Consider the following 13,762-nt stretch of genomic DNA (forward strand, 5'->3'; position numbering starts at 1 on the left):
AGAACATATGTTAATGACATTTGAGTACAGTGCTCCAATATATGGGCTTGGGTCCACTTAGGCATTGCCCTTGAATGAGTAGGTGACTCTTCCTGAATTCATTTGGGCCTACAACCAAGGTGTGGAGGTAGGAGGAACTAGTGACCAGCCTGAGATCAGGCCCAGACCTTTGCTGCAGTGCATGGACTCTCTTTCTCTGCAGGTTCCAGCCAGCCTGCTGAGGCCAATAGGAATACCCAGAGTATGAGTGGTCCATCAGACATGCCCTCCGTGCCCTATGGCCAGATGAGGGACCAGGCCCTCAGAAACCGTAGCATCCACACCCAGCTGATGGAGATGGTGCTGTCCTTGCGGCAGACTGTGGAGGATCACATCGCACAGCTGATGACCAGGCACCAGCAGCAGGACCTGGCGCTGGAGAAGCAGAGGCACAATCAGGCCGTCAGGGACCAGGAGGCCTTCCTGGGTCACTTAATGTTCCAGATGCTCCACTACCTGCAGTCTGGGGCCCCAGGTGACTGGAGCTTCCAACCGCCTAACGCCTCCATGGACTCTAGGGTCGATGTCGGAGGTGGGCAGCAGGCCCAATCATCCAGGCAGACTCGCCAGACGTTTTACCAACGGAGTGATTTTGAAGATACATTTATCAGCTATGACCTGTCCAACCGTGGGATTGACATCTCTGCCTTATACCACTCCAGCTTCCAGGACTACAACACCTACCAAGGAAACAAATACCACAAGGACAAGAACACCCTGGTGAGGATGGGGGGACATACTCGAGGGCCCCCATCACTAGGATTTACTGAGTCCCGTGCCAAGTACTGTGCACTCTCACTGACTCTTCCAGCCCCATGAAGTAGGCACTATTGTCTTCTATAGGTAAGGGGATGGGCACAGAAGTAAGGTGATGTGGCCAAGAAAGTTTACAAGCTGGGTCTGGTTTTTCCCCTCCTGTCCCAGCTCGTACCCACTAGGAGTCACTCTGGTCACTGTGGTAAGTGAACCTACCCTCATGGAACTCAGTCTGATGATGGATATCGTCGGCCATTGGGGAAATGAATGTGAATAATGTCTGCAAGAGCGCTAAGGGAAGGCCTGCTTTGGGTGGTCAGGGAGGATGTTTTAAAGGTTGAATCAGCCAGCCATGTGGTGGGAGGCGGGGTGGGGGTCCTCCAGGCAAGAGGAACAGCATGTGTGAAAGCTTTAAGGTGGGAAGGGCTTGGGGTGATTGGACAAGGAGGCCCATGTGGCTTGAGTAGAGACAGTGAGCGCTGTGACAGAGGTATGGATGGGATCAGGCCATTGTGAGATGTCAGGATGTTATCCTAATGGTGGTGGGAGCAGGAAGAGGCTTCCAGCAAGGGAGGTTCACAACAGCTCTCCAGCCAGAGGGCGGAGGACCACACTAGCCACACCTTTCCTTCTGTTCCCATCTAAGTGACGTGTGGCTGATGGCCGTCTGCTTTGCTGGGGGCCAAGTGAGTCAGGTATCCCCACTGGCCCCTGAGGGGTCATACCTCTTCCAGTAAGTTGAAGGGCCCTTCCAAGGAAATAGCAGAGATGGATACACGCAGGGCCTGTGCTGGCTAAGGATCCAGGCTCTGGGGCCAGTCAGGTGGAATTCTGCCCATCACCAACGTCACATGGCTAGTAGTTTATTCAACCTTTCTGGGCTTCACGCTCTTTAAGCAGAGATCAGAATAGAACTTTTTTCTCAGGAGTTGTGAGAATTAAGGCAATTCACAGGAAGCACTTAGTCTAGTGTCTAGAACATAGGAGCTCAATGAATGATAGCTGGTACATAATATAACTATTATTATCTATTGGGCTGGCCAAAAAGTTCATTTGGTTTTAAGTAAAAATAAAAGACATTTTTCATTTTCACCAAGAATTTTACTGAACAACGTATTCATTAACCAAACAAACTTTTTGGCCAACCCAATAAATGGCTCGAAAGAGGGAAACTTGCACTGTGAGATTTTTAGGGTTTGTAGAAATTTATCTAATATTAAAGTTGTCAAACATGGATTGCATTGCCTCATGGAGCAGGGAGACCCCCATCTGGGCTCGTCCAGGATAAGTACTTGTGACCTGGTTAAAGGCGTCCATGTAGGGCAGGGCAAGGGGACTGACCTTAGATTCCTTCCATCTCCAGGGTTACATCAACCTTGGTACCAGTGAGAACAAGATCTGTATTGATCTGCTGGCTGAAAGGGTAAGCCACGTTCCGGCCTGTGCTGGGACCCACCTTCAGGCCCAGGCCCCCTAGAATGTTCTTTAGCATGTTGTAGATACAGGACAAGACTTAGAAGTTTGGGGAAGGGAGTGGGGAAATATCTTCTAGAATAGCACATCCAACTTCCTGGCTGGGCTGTGTTGGGAAGTGTTCTCTGGATGGGTATATGATGGGTAAGCTGCTAAGGGAGCCTCTGGATCAAATGTAGGGTTGGGGAAGTTGTCAGACACTTCCCAGTGGATAGCTATTTGTATAATCTTTGACAAGAAGATTGAAGCCTCCGTTCACCAGGGAACATGAAGCATATATGCCCATTTCCCTCTGGGAGGCCCTGTGTTGCAGGGCAAACACCCATATGCGTCCTAGGAGCAGGCTGAAACTTCTTGGGCATCCCTGGTCTGGCTGGGCTCATGCTGTATTTGTCAACAGTTGACTCGGACTGACATGCTGTACATTGATGAAGACCTACTGCAGTATCCTGATTGGAGAGGGCAACCATTGTAAGTAGCCCCTTACAGAGCTGGGGTCTCCTGGTCCACAGGCACCTGTCCTCATCCAGGGAAGGACTCAAGGTGCCAGATTCTCTGCTGGGTGCCTACCTATTTTGGGGGATAATGACTTCTAGAAAATGCCTAGCCCAGGATATCATAGGAGGCAGGCTGGTATCATAGAGATAGCACTGCCCTATAATTCAAAAGGCCCAAGTTCTTGTCCAGACTCTTGCAGTTAATATCTTTGTTGCCTGGGGAGTTGAGAGCCTCAGTCCCCTGTTACCCCTGTAAGGACCCTGAGGTTGGATGCTCTGCTCTTTCAAAAAGACCCAAGTCTAGACTGTGGGGAAAGCCCACGGGCAGGCCTGGGAACCACAGGTCTTTCTGGGTCTGTCCACAGCCTGTGGAAAGAAGTAGCCTGGTTCCTGACCTCCTACTGTAAGGCACCTGCCCGCCTTGACCCAGAAAATGTGCGTCTCTTTCCAGCCTTCCTGCCACCCTGGGGGAAGACCGTATTCTTGGGGGCTTCTCTGCCTTTCCAGCAGAGCCCCTCAGAGTCGGGGCAGAGTGAGGAGTCCTAGCTGAGGAGACTCCTCATGTCTGTCCTCCCAGGGGGAGGGAGACGAGGGAACTATCCCTCTTACGTGAGGATTGGTTTTCAACTCCTGCCTTCTGTGTATCTTCTTCAGGTGGTTGTTCTAAATGGCTGCTCCTCTGTCTTCTCCGCACTAGCCATGGTTCTGTGTGATCCAGGTGGTAAGTCAGTGGGCTCTGCGTTCCCTCGGGGAAATAGCAGCATGTGGGCATGAGTGCATGGGCACTGGGTCTTGGGGGAGAAGAGCAGCTTGACTGAAGGCCTTTCCCCTAAAGTACTGGGGTGCTTCCTGCACTGGTTAGAACGTCTTCCTACTATTTCTGCAGGAGCGAGGGATTTGGGTTCCCATTTAATATGGACATGTGACAGTCCTCAAGGAGGTCTGCCCCAGGGATGGTGACAATGGGAGCCAAGTCATTATTAGTTGGACTTTTGGTCTCAACTCCAATCCAGACAGCCCTAGTAAACTAGACAATATAGATGCTCTAGCTCCTCGAAAAACAAAAAAAAAACACCAAAATCAAAAACTGAGTTCTAGACCAAATAAAGCTTGAGAGATTTGTTCTCAGTCTCCTTCTTAACAATGCCTCTTAACAATCTGAAATAAGAATCTCAGATTTCTTGATGAACCTACTGCATGGGAGACTCTTTACCAAGACGGCCATTTCACTTGAAGGAGTGGGTCCTTGATTAGCCCATCAATGAGGCGGAAGGGATGGGAAGAAAAGAACACATGAGATCACCAGGGTCACATGACCTGAGCCATGTAGAGCGATGAGAGCCCTCCCTGTGGGTGGACCTCAGCCTCCAGTGTCGGTCCGGAGCTGCCAAGACTTGCTGATGACCCGTGTTCTACCTGCTAGCAAGCCTGGCTTGAGTCCCTGGATTGCAAGTCACTTATAGCAGTATTCTTTCCTTTCTCCTCTAGTGTACCCGCAAAGAGACTTGAGTTTTGTTTCCCCAAATAATGTTTAGAAGAGTGGATTACTTTTATAGAGGCTGTGCCCCAAAGCATTCATCCCTAAGTAGGAGGGTTTACCCAACGAACATTCTCTGAGGGTGGCGTTGCTGCTGGTCTGAGGGTCCTGGCACGTTCTGACTGGGAGACGCTGGGCTAACAGCTCTGTCTCTCTGCTTCCAGAGGCCTTTCTGGTCCCCACCCCATCCTATGGTGGCTTTATCTTTCGTACCCACCTGTATGCGAAAGTTGAGCTGGTTCCTGGCCACCTGGAGAGCCAGGTCAGTGTGGGGCCCCTTCCCCTGCTCAGCCTACCCAGGCAACGGAATGATCTTGGGGCATTTCCAAGGTGTAGGGGGATTCTTGCTTTTCTCCCATATAAGTTATGGGAGAAGGATGGAGAAATCGGGCAAAAAGGGTGTGTGGGACTAGTGCCCTGGGTACGAAGGTAAAGGATTGCTCATGGTTTATAGGAATGAGGAATCAAGGCTTGGAAGCTTCCAAATAGGTGGTTCTCAGGCCGTGTTTGTCTTCCAGGTCACTGAGGCGAACGCCTATCCATTCCAGCTCACTTTGGACAAGCTGGAGCAAGCCCTGCTCGGGGCTAAGATTGAGGTCAGGAGGGAACCAGGTCTTCAGGGTGGGCACTGCCACCCCGGAAAGGGACTGAGTATGGACACTCTGGTATAACTTGTTCACCGAGATGCTGTGGGCACCTTCTTCAAAACAGATAGTGTCCCAGGGCACGTCCCCCGAGGAGCCCTGGCTATGGCGGCCCCCAGAGCTCCTTCCTGATCCCCTCTGTGGGCAAAAATATGATAGTTGCTCCTCCGAGAGCCCACTGAGGTCTTGATTAGGTGCTCGATACTCGGTGCCCTGACCTGATCTTTGGCTGAACTTGATGTAGATGCGAAGGACTTGTGTTCACTTGGTTATGTTTGGTTCTTTTTAGGGGAAAAAGGTCAGAGGCCTTGTGCTAATCAACCCTCAGAATCCTCTGGGAGACGTCTACTCCTGAGACTCAGTGATGGAATATCTGGAATTTGCCAAGAAGTATGAGTTCTACCCCCTTGAGACTAGATGAAGTCCATAAGAAGGGTTCCAATCACTCATAGTCAAGGAGTCAGAACCAGAAATAATATACCCTAAATATTCTTACTGCGTGGTATAATTTGTGAAGTTATGGACAACTAACTGAGATTGAAATGAAGGAAAATGCACCCACCTGCTCACTACTTCAAACTGTGCCATTTCCTTTCTAGCCTTTGTCCATGTACACATACCTACATAACAGTCATCATATAGTTCTGTTGCTTTTCCACCTCTTGTAGCATAAGCACTTTCTTCCCGCATCCATTTCCCAAACTACTTGGCTTGAGGTGCCAAGGAAGACAGCCTCTCAGACCTTGTGGGGTGAAGATGAGTTCCTATAGAATTTTCATGTCTCATTTATAAGAACATGTTAACATCAGTTATCTCTGAAGTCTGGAAATAGCCCTCTCAGGGTAGATAATCTTCTTCTATCTAGAAGAAACCCTCATTCAGACTTCATAACGTATCCAGACCAATTAATGGCAGAGCAAGGGACAAGAGGAAGAATGCTGGGGGAGGTCTACATTCCAGCTCTAGCATCGGCTAACTGAGGGAATTAACTTTCTGTCTCAGAAACTTAGTTTCTTTCTGTGAAATAGAGGTAACAGTACTGCTTCAAAGGGCTGTTGGGAGAATAAAGGAGATGAAGCACATGAGCACTTAGCCTATAAACCTATTCGATTCAGATCTTGGGTGGCAGCTCCTGACTGTACCAGAAGAGACCTGTCTGGGGTGCCCAGTCCCTTCCCACTAGTCTCTGCTTGATGGTTGAAGCGTGAGGTCGAATGTTCTCATGCATGTCTTTTGGGTCCTCTTCCTTCCTAGTACCTGCAAGTCGGGTGAAAGGTCCTCTCAGGTGAAGGAGAGACCCTCTTCTACCTTGCCACACCTCTTGGAAGGGTTGCATGGGCTGCTAGGGCAGTAGGAGTGTCTGATCTGTGTCTAGAGAGGACCATCAAACGAAGCGAGCTAACAATTAGAGAGAACCTGGATATCATCCTCCCTCTTTCACCCAACCTGCAGGTACAACCTACATGTGATTATAGATGAGATTTACATGCTGTCTGTGTTTGATGAAGCCATCCCATTCCATAGTGTTCTGAACCTGGAGAGGTGAGTTGGTCTTGGCTGGAATTGGGAATGAGAACCATGAAGTTCCTACTTTGCAGGGTGAGTCCATGGGCCATCAACTTAATTGGCTGCATGCCAGGAACTGAGCTCAGAGCCACTGGGAGTGTGAAAGTGAGCAAAGCATCACCTTTCCTCCCAAGTGTCTTCTCTAAACGCCATTTTGTACATGAGATAACTTGAGGGAAAGGTAGCATATGCATTGTCAAAAGTCAAGTTGAAGCCCTCCAGAAGGTCAGGGTAGGAACTTCTTGAGAAGTAGGGCACAGGGAAAGAATAGAAATAGAGCAGAACTTTCTTAAGGGTAGTATTCGGGCCTAGGATAGGATCCAGCAGGCAAAGCAAGAGAAGAGCATGCCTGGAGGAAGGAAGAGCTTCACCAAACGTGGGGCAGTAAGAAATAGGTGAACACATATTAGAAATGGGGGGTGGCCTACTTGTGTGAGGAGCCAACTGCCAAGAAGGTGGCTTTGGACCAGCTGTAGGAAGACCATGAGCCAGGCTGAGGGCCCTGGACTTCATTCAGTGGGCACTTGAGAGCTGTCCCATCTGGTTCCATGAGGATACCTTTTGTTGACTTCCTGGCTTAACCGGGGCAGCTGTTTCTTGACTTTGGGTCCCATAGGCTCTTCTGTCTAGGAAGGCCCTCAAGGCCGCTTTCATCTTCCCTTCATAGACCCCAAGTCTTCATCCTTCAAATATTTCTCCATAATCTTGACTGTACTCTCTCCTCTCCAGTTTGCCTGACCCCAACAAGACCCATGTGATCTGGGGCACCAGTAAGGTGAGTCCCAGCTGCCTGTCCTTTGGGTAGGGAAGGAAGTGGAGCCAGGAACAGAAGGCAGACCAACTGGGTATTTCCTTCCCTACTTCTCTTCCTCTAGGATCTCGGCATCTCTGGCTTCCGCTTTGGCACCCTGTACACCTGCAACAGGGAGGTGGCCTCTGCCGTGAGCTCCTTTGGCTCCCTCCACAGCATCTCTGGCGTCACCCAGTACAAGCTGTGTCACCTGCTCCAGGACGGAGGTACTGAGCCCTGTTCAGGGCCAGACCTCGTGGCCACGGGGAATTCCTGGGTCTGCTTGGGCTTCTGACATGCCTTCAATACAGCGAGACCCTGTTCACTGTCTTGGGTTTAACAGTGGCAGGACAGGAAGCTTACAGGAGGGCAGGCTGTAGCTCAGACGATGCAGCCGGGTGTAGACAGAAGATGGAGGTGCTGGTCTAAAACACTGGCCATCTGGTAGCTCGTGCTCTGCTTGGAAAGGGGATCATCAACTGTACTCTAGGACTTAAAGGTGGGAACTTCAGAAATGAGTCTTTATGTGAAGGTCAATTTTCCCTCCCCCAAAGCTGGCTTGCTTCAGGCAAAGATTACAAAGGAACACCCTGATTCCTCGAATATGATTTAACTTCATCTTCCAGTGTGGCCAAAGGAGAGCTGCCGTTTGGGCAAGTTGGTGTAGCTACATCTATGGCACATGAATTCACCTTCCCCTTGGATCTTAAGTGAATGCTGGCTTCAGAGGGAATTTCTCCCCTTTTATGCCATGGCCCAAACTTAGATAAGGGCTCCTTTTTAAAATTCTCTGTAATAGAGCAGATGCCAGGCCCAAGGATTTAAATTAAAAGTGGGGATATAATGAAACAAACTAATGTAATCAGATAATCTGGTTTAGAAAATAATTTGCTTTCAGCTTTGGGTGGGGAAAGGGGTGGCTTTGGTCAGTCAATTGGGTTTGGGACCATTCTCCCTCTCTTGGGTAGGTTTGTAGCCTGATTCTTCAAGATTTTTTACACCAGAGAAGTTTTTTTAGAAATCGACTTGACTAGCAGACACAGAAAGGGAATTCATTGGATGCATGAGGGAGCTCATGGGACCAGAAGAGAGGGGGAAGATAGGAACCAGAGATGTTCTTGGCATCTCTGCTATGGGAGCTCATAGCCAGTCTCATCAGGGCGCTGTCCTGGGAGGAAGATATGATGCCTTCCATGGAGGCGATAGGCCATTGCTGTCTTCTCTTCCACTCAAGATTCAAATGGTTGACTGGGAAGAATTTAATTTTTTCCTATCCAGGAACACAGAATATCCCTCCATTTATTTAGGTCTTTAATTTCTCTCGGCAAGGTCTTTGTAGCTTTCAGTGTACAGGTCTTAGGCACATCTTATAAATTTATCACTGTATTATGCCTTTCATGTTATTTTCAATGTATAGATTATTAATTTCATTTTTAGTTGTTTGTTGCTAGTATATTGAGACAATTGATTTTGTATCTATCAAGAACTTTGAAGACTCTGAGGTTTTACCTTACTTGCAAAATAACAGGTTTCATGGATGCTGGCGGAAGGCATGAGAATCTTGGGTCAGAGACAAAGGACAACTTATTAACTCACAGCAATAGCGGTAATCAGTATTGGCTTTTGGTTCCCCAAACCCTGATTCCTATAGGGCAAAGTGAAGGGGACCAAGTGATGCCTGTACACGCAATGGGGTGTGTTGCAGGAGAGGATAACCCAAGCTTAAGGAACCTAATTCTTTTGTAATGAGCAGTAAACCTGCCTGAACTTTGGCCCTGAGGGAGAAATTATCTTTATTATACTTAGTAGTAAACAAACCTACCCTTTGCTCTGGAGGCAGACACTATCACTACCATCCAAGGTTGGTCACTGTACATATATGTACACATATACACACACACACACGTATGCACGTACATGTATGCATGTACATATATGCGTGTCCTTACACACACATATATATAATCCTATACAGCCCAGAACAAAGGCAGTCAGTGTCTCCGCTTGCAAGACAGGCAGAAACATGAGAGACCTGGGAAGAACCATCTCCTGACGGTATCTTGAGACCTTGCTAAATTCATTTATTAGTCCTAGTTGTTTTGGAGGGGGATTTCATTGAATTTTCAACGTACACAATCATGTTGCCTGCGAATAAAGATGATTTTCCTTCTTTCTTTTCAATATTTATGTCCCTTATTTTTCTGTTCGAATTGCATGGCCTAGAACCTCAAGTATAATATTGAATAAAAGAAGTAAGAGAGGACATTCTTGCCTTGTTCTCAATCTTAGCAGGATTGAGTTCTGTCTCTCATTCTTAAGTACTGGACGTATTTTTCACACTGCCTTTACCAGATAGAAGAATTTCCTTCAATTCCTAGTTTGCTGAGAGATTTACCATGAATGAGGTTCAATTTTTGTCAGATGTTTTTATCTGCACCTCTAGAGGCAATATAATTCTCTTTTAATTATTGTGATAAAATTACATTGATTAAACAAAATGTTAAACCAACAACATACTCCTGCAATAAGCCCCATATAGTCATGATGCATCATCCTTTTATATATTGTTGGATTTGGTTTGATATTAAGAATTTTACACCTATTTTCATGAAGGATATTGTGCTATAATTTTCCTTTTTATAATGCATTGTTGGTTTTGGCATCAAGGGTAATACTGACCTCATAAATGTTTCAGGAAGTGCTCCTTTCTCAATTTTCTGAAAGTTTATGTCAAATTGCTTTTTAAAAATTTTTAAATGTTTGGTAAAATTCACTAGTAAAGCCATCTGTACCTGGAGTTTTTCTTTGTCAGAAGGTTTTTACCTATGTTTCAATCTCTGTAACAGATATTGGGTTATTCACATTTTCTATTTCTTGTGTCACTTTTGGCTGTTTGTGTCTTTCAAGAAAATTTGTCCATTTCATCTAAGTTTAATTATTGACATAAAATTTTTTATAACATTCCTATATTATCCCTTTAATATCTGTAGGATCTATAGTGTTACCTCCGTTTTCTTTCCTGATACTGAAATGAATTTTTTGATCAGTTAATCTAAATGTTTATCGATTGCATTAATATTTTCAAAGACCCAACTTTTAGTTTCATTGATTTTTCCTTGTTTCTCTTCTGTTTCATTTCTACTTTTATCTTTATTTCCTTTTATTAACTTTGGGTTTAATTTGTTCTTTTTCTAGCTTTTTAATGTGGAAGATTAGACCAATGGTTTTTAAGCTTTTTTTTTTTTCAAATATAAGCATTTAAAGTTATTGATTTCTCTCCAAACATTGCTTTAGCTACATCCCATCAATTTTGATAAGTTGGTTTTTTTATGATCATTCAATTTTCTACTTTCCCTTGTGATTTCTTTTTTAGCTATAATTTATTTAGCAAATATTTAGTTTCCAAATATTTGGGGTTGTTCAGCTGTCTTTATTAATGACTTCTACTTTAGTTCCATTGTGACTAGAGAACATAAACTACAGTTTCAATCCTTTGAAATTGAGACCTTTTTAGGGCCAAGTACATGGTCTATTTTGGTCAATGTTTCATGTGCACTTGAAGTGTATTCTGCAGTTATTGGGTGTGGTGTTCTATACATGTGAATTAGGTTAAATTGTTTTATAATGTTTAAATGTTCTGACCCTTACTGTCACTTGATCTATCTATTACTAGAAGAGGGGTGCTAAATATTCTAACTATAATTATTGATTTGTCTGTTTCTCCCTTTCGTTCTGTCAGTTTCTGCTTCATGTATTTTGAAGTTTTGTTACTAGGCATATAATTTTAAATTGTTTGTCATTCTGAGGAATTGATCATTTTATCATTATGAAATGTCCTTTTAAATTACCGGTAATTCTTTTTGTTTTGAAGTCTGTGTCAGATATTATTATGAATGCTTCAGCTTTTTTATGATTCTTTTTTTGGGTGTTATGTGTCAAAATACACATAACATAAAATTTACCATCTTAACTATTGTTGAGTGTACAGTTAAGCAGCATTAAATACATTCACATTGTTGTGCAGCCATCACCACCATCCATCCCCATTACTCTTTTCATCTTGTAAAACTGAAAATCTATGCCTATTAAATAATGACTCCCCATTATCCCCTTCCCTAGCCCATGGCAGCAACCATTATACTGCCTGTCTCTATGATTTTGACTACTCTGAGAACCTCATATAAGTGGAATCAAACAGTATTTGTCTTTTTGTGACTGGCTTATTTCACTTAGCATAATGTCCTCAAGGTTCATCCATGTTGTAGCCTATGTCAGAATTCCTTCCTTTTTAAGGCTGAATAATATTTCATTATATGTATATGCAATGTTTTGCTTATCCATTCATATGTTGGATACTTGGGTTGCTTCCACATTTTAGCTAGAGTGAATAATGCTGCTCTGGACATGGGTGTACAAGTATCTCTTCAAGACCCTGCTTTCAATTCTTTTGGGAATATACCCAGAATTGCTGGTCATGTGGTAATTCTATTTTTAACTTTTTGAGGAACCTCCATATTGTTTTCCACAGTGGCTATACCATTTATATTCCCACCAACAGTACACAAGGGTTCCAATTTCTCCACATCCTGGCCAACACTTGTTTTCTGGTTTTTGGATATTAGCCATCCTCTTATGATTATTTGCATGGTATATTTTTCCCAGTTTTAGCAGTTTGTTTTTTCATTTAACATGTCTCTTGCAAACACCATATTCTTTTTTTTTTTTTTTTTTTTTAAATAGTAAGTGGTTGGTGGGTGATGGGAGCCAGGTTTCTCACTATTGTAGAGGGAAGTTACAGATAAGAAAGGAAGGTTAGAATGAACTCTGTGGTTCTTTCTTTTTTTTTTTTAATTTAATTTTATTTATTTATGGCTGTGTTGGGTCTTCGTTTCTGCGCGAGGGCTTTCTCCAGTTGCGGCAAGTGGGGGCCACTCTTCATCGCAGTGCGCGGGCCTCTCACCATCGCAGCGTCTCCTGTTGCAGAGCACAGGCTCCAGACGTGCAGGCTCAGCAATTGTGGCTCATGGGCCCAGCCGCTCCGTGGCACGTGGGATCCTCCCAGACCAGGGCCCGAACCCGTGTCCCCTGCATTGGCAGGCAGACTCTCAACCACTGCGCCACCAGGGAAGCCCGCAAACACCATATTCTTAATCTTACCATTTTATCCAGTCTGATGATCTTTTAACTGGTCTTTGGTCATTAATTTAAAGTAATCATTGATATGGTTGTATTTAAGTCAATTATCTTGCTATTTGTCTTCTATTTGTGCCATATGCTCTTTGTTCATTTTTTCCTTCCTGCATGCCTTTTGAATTAATCAGGCATTATTTAGTATCCCATTTATTCTTAGTTATACCTTTTGATTTTTTTTAAAAAAAGTGTTTGCTCTAGAGATTACAGTATATATCCATTGTCCTTAGTGAGAAGTTCACAGTCCTTATCAGGGTTTATTAAGATTCATGACCTGATCCCTGATCGTATCTCCAACCTTTCTCCTGAACCCTGCAAGCTCCGGTGGTCGGTATTAGGATTGTTGCAGTTCATCAATGTTCCACACTGAGTCTAACCTTCAAGGCTCTATCAAAGGCTTTCTTCTGCTTCCAACACCCCACACTCCAGCTAGCTAACTAGGACTCAAGCATCACTTCCTAAGTGTTCAGGGTGAATGAATGTGTATGTAAGGCTTCCTGTATGGGGCCAATGCGTGTGTGTGGGTGTGTCAGGGAAGGGGGCGGTGGTGTTAAATCTCCCTGCCGCATGCTTCCAAGGCACCCAGTAATCTTTCTTATTAGTTAGCACATTTGTATGTCTGCCTTCCCAGTCAACCATGCAGGCCCGCTGTTTGTTTTGCCATCACTGTATCCCAGCACTTTGCAGAGATCTTGCACAACACAGGCATTCAATAAGACTACTTACCTGAATTAAACAGAAAGATATGACTTAAATGGAGAGAACTGGCTTATTTTACATAACACGGAGGACCAAAAAGTCTTGAGAGCTGCTCAAGGTCACAATTTTAGTGGCAAGGCCAAAGCGAAGACAAGAAGTGGAGTGATCCGAAAACAGTCAAGTCTTCCCAGCCATATCTGTACTGATGGATCCTGCTTATTGCTTTTCATGGAGAAAAGGAAACTTTTCCTACCCAAAGGCTCGGCGCGGGCCTGGGACCTTGGTGGTCTAACTCATTGCCAAAGTCCCGGAATGTGCAGGGTCCCAGGCAGAGTCCACCAGATGTTCTGTAGAACGAAAGGAGGAGAAATTACAAACTCAGGTCAAAAGCTTTCATAGGGGAAGGATGTTTTCAGGATGCCCTTAATCGGAATTAATGGAACTCCGGAAAGCCTTTTCCATGGCCCGCAACCAGGCACACATTTGTCCAGTAACCTCGGTGATTCTGCCTTAAAATGGGGATACTAAGGCCGGGAGGCAGAGGGAGGCGCCCCCATGTGCCAGGGGCGGG

At 45.1% G+C, this 13,762-nt stretch overlaps 1 protein-coding gene across 1 annotated transcript; it reads left to right on the plus strand.

The window, feature by feature from the left end:
- The first annotated feature begins 431 nt into the window (after window positions 1-431).
- On the plus strand, window positions 432-7,969 carry LOC132370208 (probable inactive 1-aminocyclopropane-1-carboxylate synthase-like protein 2). The gene is given in 11 exon segments (XM_059929942.1): window positions 432-759; window positions 2,669-2,739; window positions 3,131-3,200; window positions 3,420-3,486; window positions 4,467-4,564; window positions 4,821-4,898; window positions 5,236-5,336; window positions 6,399-6,488; window positions 7,242-7,287; window positions 7,388-7,529; window positions 7,929-7,969. Coding segments are annotated over 11 exon segments (1,089 nt in total). The 5' UTR covers window positions 432-474.
- The last annotated feature ends 5,793 nt before the right edge of the window (window positions 7,970-13,762 follow it).

This window comes from Balaenoptera ricei, chromosome 8 (assembly GCF_028023285.1).
Source record: "Balaenoptera ricei isolate mBalRic1 chromosome 8, mBalRic1.hap2, whole genome shotgun sequence".
Lineage (NCBI taxonomy): Eukaryota > Metazoa > Chordata > Mammalia > Artiodactyla > Balaenopteridae > Balaenoptera > Balaenoptera ricei.